Source organism: Heptranchias perlo, chromosome 16, assembly GCF_035084215.1.
Source record: "Heptranchias perlo isolate sHepPer1 chromosome 16, sHepPer1.hap1, whole genome shotgun sequence".
Lineage (NCBI taxonomy): Eukaryota > Metazoa > Chordata > Chondrichthyes > Hexanchiformes > Hexanchidae > Heptranchias > Heptranchias perlo.
In genome coordinates, this window is record NC_090340.1 from 51,508,529 (window position 1) to 51,524,575 (window position 16,047).

The 16,047-nt window shown below is 41.1% G+C and overlaps 1 protein-coding gene across 2 annotated transcripts in view; it reads left to right on the top strand.

Moving 5' to 3' along the window:
• Nucleotides 1-16,047, top strand: part of usp10 (ubiquitin specific peptidase 10) — a 95,146-nt gene that overhangs the window by 68,628 nt on the left and 10,471 nt on the right. For both annotated transcript variants that reach the window (XM_067998118.1, XM_067998117.1), the window contains exon 13: nucleotides 8,501-8,566. In XM_067998118.1, the coding sequence (XP_067854219.1) occupies nucleotides 8,501-8,566 (66 nt within the window). The remainder of the gene's footprint in view (nucleotides 1-8,500; nucleotides 8,567-16,047) is intronic.

The following is a 16,047-nucleotide window of genomic DNA, read 5'->3' on the forward strand; positions in this document are numbered from 1 at the left end:
GTATCATCATGGTTGATCCTCTATCTCAATACCATATTCCTGCTCTCTCCCCATACCCCTTGATGCCTTTTGTGTCTAGAAATCTATCTATCTCCTTCTTAAATATATTCAGTGACTTGCCCTCCACAGCCTTCCGTGGTAGAGAATTCCACAGGTTCACCACCCTCTGAATGAAGAAATTTCTCCTCATCTCAGTCCTAAATGTCCTACCCCGTATCCAGAGACTGTGACCCCTTGTTCTGGACCGCCCAGCCTGGGGAAATATCCTCCATCCAGTCTGTCTAGCCCTGTCAAAATTTTATACGTTTCAATGAGATCCTCTCTCATTCTTCTAAACTCTAGTGAATACAGACCTAGTCGACCCAATCTCTCCTCATACGACAGTCCTGCCATCCCAGGAATCAGTCTGGTGAACCTTTGCTGCACTCCCTCTATGGCAAGTACATCCTTTCTTGGGTAAGGAGATGAAAATTGCACACAATACTCCAGGTGTGGTCTCACCAAGACCCTGTATAACTGCAGTAGGTCATCCTTGCTCCTGTACTCAAATCCTCTTGCAATGAAGGCCAACGTACCATTTGCCTTCTGAACTGCTTGCTGCACCTGCATGTTTGCTTTCAGTGACTGGTGTACAAGGACACCCAGGTCCCTTTGTACATCAACATTTCCCAATCTATCACCATTTAAATAATACTCTGCCTTTCTGTTTTTCCTTCCGAAGTGGAATCTGCCATGTATTTGGGGGAGGAATTCCTGGAGTGCGTATGTGATGGTTTTCTAGATCAATACGTTGAGGAACCAACTATTGTGGGTATTGTGCAACAATCTTGTTGTGCGGGGTCCCTTAGGGAAGAGCGACCATAACATGATAGAATTCCTCATTAAGATGGAGAGTGAAGTAGTTGCATCCAAAACTAGGGTCCTGAATCTAAATAAAGGAAATTTAGAAAGTATGAGGTGAGAGTTGGCTATGATAGATTGGGGAACTTTACTAAAATAGATGACAGTGCATAGGCAATGGCTAATATTTAAAGAACGTGTGCAGGAATTATAACAATTCTTCATTCCTGTCTGGCACAAAAATAAAACAGGAAAGGTGGCTCACCGTGGCTTACAAAAGAAATTAGGGATAGTATTAGATCCAAAGAGGAGACATATAAAATTACCAGAAAAAGCGGCAAGCCCGAGGATTGGGAACAGTTTAGAATTCAGCAAAGGAGGACAAAGAGATTGATTAAGAGGGGAAAAATAGAGCATGAGAGTGAACTAGCAGGGAACATAAAAACTGACTGTAAAAGCTTCTATAAATATGTCAAGAGAAAAAGATTAGTGAAGACAAATGTAGGTCCCTTACAGTCAGAAATGGGGGAAATTATAATGGGGAACAAAGAAATGGCAGAACAATTAAACACATACTTTGGATCTGTCTTCACAAAGGAGGACACAAATAACCTCCCAGAAATGTTAGGGAACCAAGGGTCCAGTGAGAGGGAGGAACTGAAGGAAACCAGTATTAGTAGAAAAAAAAATAGTGCTAGGGAAATTAATGGGGCTAAAGGCTGACAAATCCCCAGGGCCTGATAATCTACATCCCAGAGTACTAAAGGAAGTTGCCCTGGAAATAGTGGATGCATTGGTGATTATCTTCCAAAATTCTATAGACTCTGAAACAGTTCCTACAGATTGGAGGGTGGCAAATGTAACCCCACTATTTTAAAAAAGGAGAGAGAGAAAAAACAGGGAATTACAGACCAGTTAGCCTAACATGAGTAGTGGGGAAAATGCTAGAGTCTATTATCAAAGATGTGATAACAGAACACTTGGTAGGCATTAACAGGATTGGACAAAGTCAGCATGGGTTTATGAAAGGGAAATCATACTTAACAAATCTACTGGAGTTTTTTGAGGGTGTAACTAGTAGAATAGAAAGGGGAGAACCAGTGGATGTGGTGTACTTGGATTTTCAGAAGGCTTTTGATAAGGTCCCATACAAGAGGTTAGTGTGCAAAGTTAAAGCACGTGGGATTGGGGGGAATATATTGGCATGGATTGAGAATTGGTTGACAGACAGGAAACAGAGAGTAGGAATAAACGGGTCTTTTTCCGGGTGGCAGGCAGTGACCAGTGGGGTACCGCAGGGATCAGTCCTTGGGCCCCAGCTATTCACAATATATATCAATGATTTGGATGAGGGAACTAAATGTAACATTTTCAAGTTTGCAGACGACACAAAGCTGGGGTGGAATGTGAGCTGTGAGGAGGATGCAAAGAGGCTCCAATGTGATTTAGACAAGTTGGGTGAGTGGGCAAGAACATGGCAGATGTAGTATAACATGGATAAATGTGAGGTTATCCACTTTGGTTGTAAAAACAGAAAGGCAGATTATTATCTGAATGGTGATAAATTGGGAAAAGGGGAGGTGCAATGAGACCTGAATGTCCTTGTACACCAGTTGCTGAAAGCGAGCATTCAGGTGCAGCAAGCAGTTAGGAAGGCGAATAGTATGTTGGCCTTCATTGCAAGAGGATTTGAGTACAGGAGCAGGGATGTCTTACTGCAGTTATACAGGGCCTTGGTGAGACCACATCTGGAGTATTGTGTGCCGTTTTGGTCTCCTTATCTGAGGAAGGATGTCCTTGCCATGGAGGGAGTGCAGCGAAGGTTTACCAGACTGATTCCTGGGATGGCAGGACTTGACGATACCGGATTTCTTTACTCTTAGTCTGGTTCAGCAAAAACTGAAAACGAATACACTTGAAAGTTTAACACAATTTTATTAGCTGCAGCTGACCTTATCTATAGAATTGATTTCAACTCTTGACAGAGTCTGGTCAATCTCATAGAACAGGCAAATTACATAGTCAGAGTTCACACAGTTATACATTTTCAGAGTGGGGAGGGACATGATTAGCAAGGGGTTAAAACCAATCATAAGCTGAGTCTGGGCAAGCCATACTAACTGACATAATGACCGACCACTCACAGGTGATACCTGTTCGTGCGTAGGTCAAAGGAAAGGGAGTCTTGCTTATCTCTGGCCTGGGATGTTTTTCGACCTTGTCCGAAATAAGGATCCATTCATTAGGTAGCTGCAAAACAACACTCCCTACACCTCCTTACCCCAGAATTCAGCTCTATCATATCTCTTTACTTGATTAATCATAAAGCATACATTTTCATACAGAAAATTAATAACATAAACGAATGATCAAAGAAAAGCTCATTGAAAAGCTCATTGTTCTAATTCTAGCTAGCAAAATGGGCCACTTATATTAACCCCTGGTTTACCACACTGCCATCTTGCTATGGAGGCATCTTATTGAACTACTGAAAGGTTACTACATATGCATTTCATTAGAGGGGCACCTCGTAGGTATTCTCAGACTGACGTAAGCTTGTAGGAAAATCCGCATCGGAGCAATGGGAGTCTTTCAGAAGGGAGATTGAGACCATACAATGGCAACATGTTCCCGTAAAGGTCAAGGGTGGTTCCAAGAACTCCAGGGAACCTTGGATGTCACGGGATATACGAGAATGGATTAGGAAAAAAAGGAGGGCTTTTGGCAGATACAAAAGGCTAAAGACGGAGGAAGCCCTAGAGGAGTACAAAAAGTGCAGGGGGATACTTAAAAAAGAAATTAGGAGATCAAGGAGGGGCCATGAAATAACACTCGCGAGCAAAATAAAGGAAAATCCTGAGATGTTTTATAAGTATATTAAGGGTAAGAGGATAACTAGGGAAAAAATAGGGCCCATTAGGGACAAAAATGGCAATCTGTGTGTGGAGCCGGCAGATGTAGGAGGGGTTCTAAATGAATTTTTTGCATCTGTTTTCACTATGGAGAAGGACGATGTCGACATAGAAATACGGCAGGGGGACTGTGATATACTCGAACATATTAACATCGAGCGGGAGGAGGTATTGGCGGTTTTAGCAGGCCTAAAAATGGATAAATCCCCAGGCCTGGACGAAATGTATCCCAGGCTACTGTGTGAGGCAAAGGAGGAGATTGCGGGGGCTCTAACACATATATTCAGAACCTCTCTGGCCACAGGGGATGTGCCAGAGGACTGGAGAACCGCTAATGTAGTACCATTATTCAAGAAGGGGAGTAGGGAAAAACCGGGGAACTACAGGCCAATGAGCCTAACATCAGTGGTAGGAAAATTATTGGAAAAAATTCTGAAGGACAAAATTAGTCTCCATTGGAGAAGCAAGGATTAATCAGGGATAGTCAACATGGCTTTGTCAAGGGAAGATCATGTCTGACTAATTTGATTGAATTTTTTGAGGGGGTGACTAGGCGTGTGGATGAGGATAACGCAGTGGATGTGGTATACATGGATTTCAGTAAGGCCTTCGATAAAGTCCCGCACAGGAGACTGGTCAAGAAGGTACGAGCCCATGGAATCCAGGGTGCCTTGGCACTTTGGATACAAAACTGGCTTAGTGGCAGAAGGCAGAGGGTGATGGTCGAAGGTTGTTTTTGTGACTGGAAGCCTGTGGCCAGTGGGGTACCACAGGGATCGGTGCTGGGTCCCTTGCTGTTTGTGGTCTACATTAATGACTTGGATATGAATGTAAAAGGTATGATCAGTAAGTTCGCTGATGATACAAAAATTGGTAGGGTGGTAAATAGCGAGGAGGATAGCCTCAGTCTGCAGGACGATATAGATGGGATGGTCAGATGGGCGGAACAGTGGCAAATGGAATTTAACCCGGAAAAGTGCGAGGTGATGCACTTTGGAGGGACTAACAAGGCAAGGGAATACACAATGAATGGGAGGACCCTAGGCAAGACAGAGGGTCAGAGGGATCTTGGTGTGCAAGTTCACAGATCCCTGAAGGCGGCGGAACAGGTAGATAAGGTGGTAAAGAAGGCATATGGGATACTTGCCTTTATTAGCCGAGGCATAGAATATAAGAGCAAGGAGGTTATGATGGAGCTGTATAAAACACTGGTTAGGCCACAGCTGGAGTACTGTGTGCAGTTCTGGTCGCCACACTACAGGAAGGATGTGATCGCTTTGGAGAGGGTGCAGAGGAGATTCACCAGGATGTTACCAGGGCTGGAGCGCTTCAGCTATGAAGAGAGACTGGGAAGATTGGGTTTGTTTTCCTTGGAGCAGAGGAGGCTGAGTGGGGACATGATTGAGGTGTACAAAATTATGAGGGGCACAGATAGGATGGATACTAAGGAGCTTTTTCCCTTCGTTGAGGGTTCTATAACAAGGGGGCATAGATTCAAGGTAAAAGGCGGGAGGTTTAGAGGGGATTTGAGAAAGAACTTTTTCACCCAGAGGGTGGTTGGAGTCTGGAACTCACTGCCTGAAAGGGTTGTGGAGGCAGAAACCCTCACAACATTCAAGAAGCATTTGGATGAGCACTTGAAATGCCATAGCATACAAAGCTACGGACCAAATGCTGGAATATGGGATTAGATTAGACAGGGCTTGATGGCCGGCGCGGACACGATGGGCCGAAGGGCCTCTATCCGTGCTGTATAACTCTATGACTCTATGAGATGTGATCAGACACAAGTCCTTATTTCGAAAAGGAGTAATGAGGTAATGCTACCTCAGTCCTTGGGACAGAGCCAATGAGGAGAAGACACGGACTCGGCGAGCAAGCCTAAACCAACGGGAGAGAGAGACAGCACAGCTTGAAGAGATAAGATTCGGAATAAGAATGAAGAATCTCAGGCGTGGAGCCAGAGCGAAGACTCCGGAGACCAACCATCGCGGAAGTGGAAGAACCTACGTCAGGGACGTAGAGACGACGTCGAAAGAGAGAGAGAGAGAGAGAGAACGGAACGCCTGGCCAGCGTCAGCTCTCCTTTTCGGGTATTAGCCTTTATATTCTGTGACCACTCAGGGAGTGTCAGAGAAATCTAGTGGGTGTGCGTTTAGATCCTAGTTTGGGTATAAAACTGTATAACCTGGTGCAAACTGCATGTCTATATCTAACCAGACGTATAAGCTATATGTATATGTTCTAACGACGTGAATAAAGCGAATTGAGAGTTAAGAGAGAATTGACTCTTCTCCTCTTTTGTACTAAGCCAATAACCGTAACCGGTGACCTCCGGTCAACAATCTCATCGAAACATATAAAATTCTAACAAGACTAGACAGACTAGCTGCAGGGAGGATGTTCCCGATGGCTGGGGATTCCAGAACCAGGGGTCACAGTCTCAGGATACGGGGTACGCCATTTAGAACCGAGATGAGGAGAAACTTCTTCACTCGGTGGTGAACCTGTGGAATTCTCTACCACAGAAGGCAGTGGAGGCCAAGTCATTAGATGTATTAAAGAAGGAGATCGATATATTTCTTAATGCTAAAGGGATCAAGGGATATGGGGAAAAAGCGGGAACAGGGTACTGAGTTAGACGATCAGCCATGATCATTTTGAATGGCAGAGCAGGCATAATGGCCTACTCTTGCTCCTATTTTCTATGTTTCTATTTGCCCACTCACTCAACTTGTCTAAATTGCCTTAAAGCCTCTTTGCATCCTCCTCGCAACTCACAATCCCACCTAGTTTTGTGTCGTCCGCAAACTTGGAAATAGTATATTTGGTTCCTTCATCCAGATCATTGATATATATTGTGAATAGCTGGGGCCCAAGAACTGATCCCTGCGGTACCCCACTAGTCACTGCCTGCCACCCTGAAAAAAGACCCATTTATTCCTACTCTCTGTTTCCTGTCTTCAATTTTCAATCCGTGCCAGTATATTGCCCCTAATCCCATGTGCTTTAATTTTGCACACTAACCTCTTATGTGGGACTTTATCAAAGGCCTTCTGAAAGTCCAAATACACCACATCCACTGGTTCTCCCTGATCTTCTACCAGTTACATCCTCAAAAAAAAACTTCAGTATGTTTGTCAAACACTATTTCCCTTTCATAAATTCATGTTGACTTTATCTAATCTCGTTGATATTTTCTGTGTCTTGTTTTCACATCCTTTATAATAGACTATCATTTTCCCTACTACTGATGTTGGGCTGTAGTTCCCTGTTTTCTCTCCCTTTTTTAAATAGTGGGGTTACATTTGCCACCCTCCAATCTGCAGGAACTGTTCCATAATGTATAGAATTTTGGAAGATGACAACCAATGCATCCATTATTTCCATGGCTGCTTCTTTTAGTACTATGGGATGCAGATTATCAGCCCCTGGGGATTTAACGGCTTTCAGCCCCATTAATTTCTCCAGCACTTTTTTTAATAATACTAATTTTCTTTAATTCCTCCTTCTCACTGGACCCTTGGTTCCCTGGCATTTCTGGGACGTTATTTGTGTCCTCTTCCATGAAAACAGAACCGAAGTATTTGTTTAAATGTTCTGCCATTTCCTTGTTCCCCATTATAAATTCTCCTGTTTCTGACTGTGAGGGACCTACATATATACCTCCAATATATTGCTGTGGAATCCTATTTTAAAGATGATAGCTAGAGTGGTAGTTGGGGTGCGAGGGGAGTGAGATTTAGATATATTAAAGAAATCTACATCTCACTGTTAGGTTGGAAACAAACATACCATTGAAACGTTGTCTGAAAGGCTTCGCGATACAACCCAAGGGACAGTCATTTGCACAAAGCAGATGTGAAGCAGTCGTGTTAGGCGAGGGACATTGCGTTCTATAGCCATTTTGTATGCATGTGTATAAAATACTTGAAAGGAAACTCTATCCTAGCTAGTGGATAGGCTATGTGAGGATCCCTTGCTTCCTTTTGGCAAAACATGTCAGCTTCACTCGGATATGTCTCCTGGGCTCTTCTAAAGGAGCCCTTCAGCTTCCGTTTTAATTTTCTACGGCAGGTCTGATTTCAAATCAAACGTGCGACACACAAGTTCACATTTATAAAACTTTACCATTGTGCATTGAATATGCTTTTGTAATCTGTCCTTGTAAACTAAAGGAGACTTGTGGCCCTGGTTCTAGCTGTTTTCAAATGTCTCTACTTTTATGTAAACAATTTTACAACACCAAGTTATAGTCCAACAATTTTTATTTGAAATCTACAAGCTTTCGGAGGCTTCCTCCTTCGTCAGGTAAATGTTCAGGAGCTCCACATCATGTCTACTTTTGTGCTTATACATCTCCACATCATGTCTACTTTTATGCTTATACATTTTGAGTTTTTCTCATTTTCATTTTTTTACTTCGAGAGTAATGAGAAGTTTTTAGTTTTGGCCCACAGCAAATTGCTAAAAGAGTCCTCATTGAGGTAAAACACATAATTATTGTTGACACTTCTTTGGGAAGGGGATGGTGCCAAATGGTTATTTTGACTTCACAGCATTACCTTAATGCAGGATACTGAGAGCTTTCAAGACTGAAAACTGTGCATACATTGGGTTTTAATGTGTATTCAGCTGAATCTTTCCCCCCATTGTCCTTGTACTTTGAAAGTGTTAAAACTTGGCTATGACAAACCTGGCCAGTCTAATGAGTTACCATTTTACTAAAATTAATACTTTTCTTTTAGATCTTCTTTCTCCTGGTGTGAAGAGTAAGATTTTCAAAGTCCAAAGAACCTATAGGCTCTTTGCAGGTATGTAAATTATTAAAAATGCTAATTGCTTGATGTTTATATTTGTAACAATCAATACAGAAGGAACTACAATATTAAAAAAATCTTTAATCTTTTGGGAGTTAAATTAGTGCAGAATTTGCAATGTTGCTTGTTGTCTTGGTGTCAAATTAACTGCATGCAAGTGGGAAATGTTGCTGTTACTGTTTAGATCAAAGTTATAATGGCTTTGAGTTTTTCCAAAGGAGCATGTGCATTTCAATGGCCTGATGATTCCTCTAGAGTACATTTAGTTCTAATTTATAATTCTGGAAGAAGATTTGAGAATGCAATGTACACAGATAGTAAGTATGACGGACTTTTCCCCTTCTCCTCCTCCCCTCGGGAAAAACCGGGTTCAGACTACTTTTTGTGATAAGAATTAAGGATGTTTATTTGATAAATCTTAAATGGTAATACTTATTTTGTGATGGGAAACCCGTTTTCATAGGAGCCCTGTTGAGAAGATCCTAAGCACCATAGTGTAAGCCTGGACTAGCAGACTGGAGCTCAACATACTGTAAAGTTTTTTTAAAAATAAGTACAACCCTACAACGTACATGTAATGAACAGCTACATAGAAATCTGGGTTAGTTCCGGGGGCAATGAATACTTGATGTTTAATGTTAACTTTGTCGCCTATCGTGCAGATTTCTGTCTGCTCGCATGGTTTTAAAGAAACTGAATGTTGATGTTTTATTCCTGTACCAGCAGTCTTCATTTAGGGACTCATGCTGAAAATGTTGTCAGGTGCCAAAATTATAGTGTTTCTTGATTGTCAGCTGGTTCTACAATAGAAGATTCAAATCATCACAGCTGCACCCATTTGTATTTTTGTTTCCAAGAAGTTGAGAGTACATTTGCAGGGAGAATTGATATGGTTAAGTTTACGCTTTTATAGTTTTCACATTGAACAGCTGACTTCTATCTTGTGTTGCTGCTATATTCTATCCTGCTTTTGTGTATGTTCAGTTGGTTCAGTCTTTACAATTATAACTGTTTATATTAGCTTTCCAGAAAAAGAATTTCTGAGTATTCTCCAAAGGGATAGGCAGTTTATAGGAATTGTAATAATGTCTTGTGCATGTTTAATTCCTAAACCAGAATATTGACTGCCTTTGAGTCAAAGTAAAAGCTAAGGTCCTGTTTCATGGCTACTTTTTTCTCACCGAAGCGAAGGATGTCTATACTAGGAATTTGAATTTTTCCATTTTTTTTGTAACTTGTATCAGTATCAAGGACATTCAACTGATGTATAGCATGAGTTTGATGAGAAGCTTCCTAACCATAAGCTCTGAAATACTCTCCTAGCTGAACTAATGTGGTGTTTCCAATTCCCTAATCAAGCTCCTTTGAAGATTATATGATAGAGATTTGTGATTTGACTCACCCCTACTGGATCCTGTGTTGAAACTTAATTCACTTAACAGTTCTCAGAGGCCATCTGCACCCCATTAGTCTAGATAGTTTTAAACAGGGCTTGTACGTGAAAGCAATGTTTCCACACTGAGTATCATTTAGTCTCCTTGTGATCCACGTTTTAGCTGTCAGTTGTCAATTTTTTTTAAAAGACTGTTTTAGATATAGTTTAATACAGAACTATAGTAGTATGGCTGAGTAGGTAAGAGGAATATGTTTTTGTGCATTCAAAGAAAAATGTTTATGGTGGAGGAAGAGATTTGTATATCTTAGAAAATTAGACCATTCCAAAAAGATTCTGTGTACATATCAAAGTTTAAAGGGATTAAGCCTTCATTTATTCCATCTGTTGGGTTCCATTTCTTAAGTCTGTTTGACCAGTGTCAATTTAACATTAATATTTATTTGGGATAAATGATTAATGTGCAAGATGTTTTTGAAGCTTCTCATATTCTGTATGGATCTTGTACTGACATACAAAGCTAATTGCAAACAGCTGAATCTGGAAGGTACTCTGGTTATAATGAGCTCAGGAAATGGCTGACATACCATTCGGATTTGAATGAGTATTGAATTGTTAAAATGCTGGCATTATATTAAAACAACCAATAAAAGTTGACACCTTGTAATAGGTGTAGTAGCAGGTATATATTTGAGGAATGTTCTCAAAATACCAATGATAGTTTAAGTTGACCAGACGTTAATACCAATAACTAGTGTGAAAATGAAGACTTTCCTCGTCACAAGAACCCTTGGAAAATCGTACGCTCTGGCATCTAGTTTGGATGTAATTAATTCTAAAGTGCAAACTTTTGCATGTAAAATATGTTGCCAAATTAGTTACTAGTATGAAGCATTTGTAGCTTCTTATCCTTTGTGATTTTGTCCCATTGCTGAATATTTCCTTTAGTTCTTACTTTGGAATCTTTCTAGCATTGACACTGCTTCATTTTGGCTGCTGCGCGGATGCTGAAATGAATGTCATTGTATCTACTCAAATGAAGATTTCATTATAATAACCCTACTGTATTGAATTTAAGAAAAATAAACAGCTCTAGCTCATATCTTTTTTTCCTTTTCTGTTTTTTCTCATATAACATGACTTTTAAACATATTTAAACTATTGGATTTGTTATTCTTACCTTAGATTTAAGTGATCATTGAGTTTTCACAACCTGAGCAATTTAGTGTACTGGGGTTCTTAACAATTTCCTCTATTATCAGAAACAATTTGTAAAGTTTTACAGTTGTAAACATTGCATTACAGAAGGGCGCTTGTTGTGCAGAAGTATATTTTTGATGAGATTTCTAAATCTGCAACATATGGTAGTGTATAAACTTTTAATTACATTGTGAACTTGTAAGGAATGATCATTATAATGGTCAGGCTTTTGATGAACAGGATGAAGTTTTATTAACTTATTCCCAGATTGTTTCTACAATGGACTTTGAGTTTCACCTGAGGCTAAATAAGCAACAGGTGGTCATGGCTCCTTCATCCGTAGTCAGGAGAAGATCTGTTTACCAAGAGACAAGATGACACGCAGATGGTATTTACCGTTAAAAACGGCAAGAGTCTGAATGCTGGGAGCTTAATGTGCTGTAATGTTTCATTATCTCCTGCAGGAGGAGGAAGTACTAATATAATATGATCAAGCACCAGAGAGACATGTCTCCAGGATTTTGCACAATTTTGTAAGCAAACATAATTTAGAACTTGTATTGTCATGAATTCAAGCAAGTTTTTCCCCTCTGTACCATTTGGCTTCATACAGCAAAGGACTTCAAACTTTTCTGTGTGACTGGGCCATGTGGAAACATTGACACTCTGGGACCGTTCTTCAATAATAGACACACTCCTGGGATCTCCTGTCCTCATTTCTGAAAGACAATGCCAATTGGTCAAAAATACATTTCTAGTCAATGTACACTAATGAGCTAGTAAACCTAACAAATACAGAAAAATATAGAACTGACATCTGAGATCCCCTGGAATTCCCTTGTGGACCCCTATGGTCTAGGCACCCCAGTTTATATGGTGCACAGAAAAACAAAATTCACTAGAGGAATGAAAACTTTATACTAAATTAAGATAACAAGGAGTACATTGTTAGTTGGGATGCAATTGGATGTTCAAAGCCATGTGCTAGATGATTTTTGAAAAAAATATATTATTGAGCCTGACATATGTTAACACACAACAAATTGCATTTATATAGTGCCTTTAACGTAGTGAAACGTCCCAGGATGCTTGATAGGAGCATTATCAAACAAAATTTGACACCGAGCCGCATAAGGGTTGTTGGGCTGGAGGAGGTCATAGAGATAGGGTGGGGCGAGGCCATGGAGGGATTTGAACACAAGGATGAGAATTTTAACATCAAGGCGTTGCTGGACCGGGGGCCATTGTAGGTCAGCGGGCAGGATGAAGAGTAAATGGGACTTGGTGCGAGTTAGGAAATGGGCAGCAGAGTTTTGGATGAGCTCAAGTTTATGGAGGGTGGAAGATGGGAGGCCGGCCAGGAGAGCTTTAGAAGTCAGGTCTAGAGATAACAAAGGCATGGATGAGGGTTTCAGTAGCATATGAGCTGAGGCATTGATGACGACAGGCGATGTACAGAGGTGGAATTAGGTGGTCTTGGTGATGTGGTTGGAAACTCATCTTGGTCAGATAGGATGTCACGGTTGCAAATGGTCTGGTTCAGTCTCAGATAGTGGCCAGGGAGAGGGATGGAGTGGGTGGGTAGAGAATGGAAGTGGCGGGGACCGAAGACAGTGGCTTCAGTCTTCCCAATATTTAGTTGGAGGAAGTTTCTGCTCCATCCAGTACTGGATGTCAGACAAACAATGTGACAAATTGGAGACAGTGGAGGAGTCGAGAGAGGTGGTGGTAAGGTAGAGCTGAATGTCGTCACTGTACATGTGGAACCTATTACAGATTAAATGAAAAGCCATAAGCAGAGCTGATAACAAGTCTTTACACGTGTAAAATAGTCAGTGGTGACCAGGAACTTGAAATCTAATTATGACGGTGTGGAGCCTGCAAAATGTTTGGTCAGCATTGCTTCCATTTTTGAAGTTTTCTTTCTGTTCTAGATGGAGCCTTGGCTCTGTAGATCCCTCACCTTCTGGCTAATTGATTCCAACTGAGCTATTTGGAGCATTTTATTCATTTAGATTGTAAGATTAAAAGGTGGGCTTTTTTATTCTGGGCAACCAATGAAACAGATGTTGGTATCCACATATAATTTCCAAGTGTTCTTATGCAAAGATTTATGTAACTTAAAAAATATTGGAAGCACCATTCTTAATGCTTAACTCTACCACACTAAGTTCACAAAAAAAACTGGGCGCACACTCGAAGGTTAATTTATTTTGATATGAATAACTTTTTATTGCTTTAAACAAATGGACTATATTGTATAAAATTACATGAAGTTAAGTATGATTTGATGAGGGTACGGTAGCATAGTGGTTATGTTACTGGACTAGTAATCCAGAGGCCTGGACTAATAAGAACATAAGAACATAAGAAATTGGAGCAGGAGTAGGCCAATCGGCCCCTCGAGCCTGCTCCGCCATTCAATAAGATCATGGCTGATCTGATCCCAACCACAAATCTAAAGAACACAAGAAGTCGGAGCAGGACCCGGCCACATAGCCCCTGGGCCCTCTCCGCCACCCACAGGGCATTGACCGATCCGAACTCAGCTTCATGTCCAATTTCCTGCCCGCTCCCCATAACCCCTAATTCCCTTTACTTCTAGGAAACTGTCTATTTCTGTTTTAAATTTATCTAATGATGTAGCTTCCACAGCTTCCTGGGGCAGCAAATTCCACAGACCTACCACCCTCTGAGTGAAGAAGTTTCTCCTCATCTCAGTTTTGAAAGAGCAGCCCCTTATTCTAAGATTATGCCCCCTAGTTCTAGCTTCACCCATCTTTGGGAACATCCTTACTGCATCCACCCGATCAAGACCCTTCACAATCTTATATGTTTCAATAAGATCGCCTCTCATTCTTCTGAACTCCAATGAGTAGAGTCCCAATCTACTCAACCTCTCCTCATATGTCCGCCCCCTCATCCCCGGGATTAACCGAGTGAACCTTCTTTGTACTGCCTCGAGAGCAAGTATGTCTTTTCTTAAGTATGGAGACCAAAACTGTATGCAGTATTCCAGGTGCGGTCTCACCAATACCTTATATAACTGCAGCAATACCTCCTTGTTTTTATATTCTATCCCCCTAGCAATAAAAGCCAACATTCCGTTGGCTTTCTTGATCACCTGCTGCACCTGCATACCAACTTTTTGATTTTCTTGCACTAGGACCCCCAGATCCCTTTGTACTGCAGTACTTTCCAGTCTCTCGCCATTAAGAAAATAACTTGCTCTCTGATTTTTCCTGCCAAAGTGCATAACCTCACATTTTCCAATATTATATTGCATCTGCCAAATCTCCGCCCACTCACCCAGCCTGTCTATATCCCCTTGCAGGTTTTTTATGTCCTCCTCACTCTCTACTTTCCCTCCCATCTTTGTATCATCTGCAAATTTTGATATGTTGCACTCGGTCCCCTCCTCCAAATCGTTAATATAGATTGTAAAGAGTTGGGGACCCAGCACCGACCCCTGCGGAACACCACTGGTTACTGGTTGCCAGTCCGAAAATGAACCATTTATCCCAACTCTCTGCTTCCTGTTCGATAACCAATCCTCCACCCATGCCAGAATATTACCCCCAATCCCGTGATTTTTTATCTTAAGTAATAATCTTTTATGTGGCACCTTGTCGAATGCCTTCTGGAAGTCTAAATACACTACGTCCACTGGTTCCCCTTTATCCACCCTATACGTTATATCCTCGAAGAACTCAAGCAAATTTGTCAGACATGACTTCCCCTTCATAAAGCCATGCTGACTTTGTCCTATTAAATTATGCTTATCTAAATGTTCCGTTACTGTCTCCTTAATAATAGACTCCAAAATTTTACCCACCACAGATGTTAAGCTAACTGGCCTATAATTTCCAGCCTTCTGCCTACTACCCTTTTTAAATAACGGTGTTACATTAGCAGTTTTCCAATCTGCCGGGACCTCTCCTGAGTCCAGGGAATTTTGGAAAACTATCACCAAAGCATCCACAATCCCTACTGCCACTTCCCTCAAGACCCTAGGATGGAAGCCATCAGGTCCAGGGGATTTATCCGCCTTGAGTCCCATTATTTTACTGAGTACCATCTCCTGAGTGATTTTAATCGTATTTAGCTCCTCCCCCCCGAGAGTCCCCTGTTTGTCCAGTGTTGGGATATTCTTAGTGTCCTCTACTGTAAAGACTGAAACAAAATATTTGTTCAGCATTTTTGCCATCTCCATGTTTCCCACCATTAATTTCCCGGTCTCATCCTCTAAGGGACCTATGTTTGCCTTAGCCACCCTTTTTCTTTTTATATAACTATAGAAACTCTTGCTATCTGTTTTTATATTTTTTGCTAATTTCTTTTCATAATCTAACTTCCCTTTCTTAATCAATCCTTTAGTTACTTTTTGCTGTCTTTTGAAGAATTCCCAATCTTCTATCCTCCCACTAAGTTTGGCTACCTTATATGTCCTTGTTTTTAGTCGGATACTATCCTTGATTTCTTTACTTAGCCACGGATGGCTGTCATTTCTTTTACACCCTTTTTTCCTCAGTGGAATATATTTATTTTGAAAGTTGTAAAATAACTCCCTAAATGAACACCACTGCTCATGTACCGTCTTACCCTTTAATCTATTTTCCCAGTCCACTTTAATCAATTCCGCTCTCATACCATCATAGTCTCCTTTATTCAAGCTCAGTACGCTTGTTTGAGAATCAACCTTCTCACCCTCTAATTGGATATGGAATTCAACCATGTTGTGGTCGCTCGTTCCAAGGGGATCCTTAACTAGGACATTATTAATTAATCCTGACTCATTCCACAGGACCAGGTCCAAGGTTGCCTGCCCCCTTGTAGGATCAGTTACATACTGCTCAAGAAATCCATCCCTGATGCACTCAAT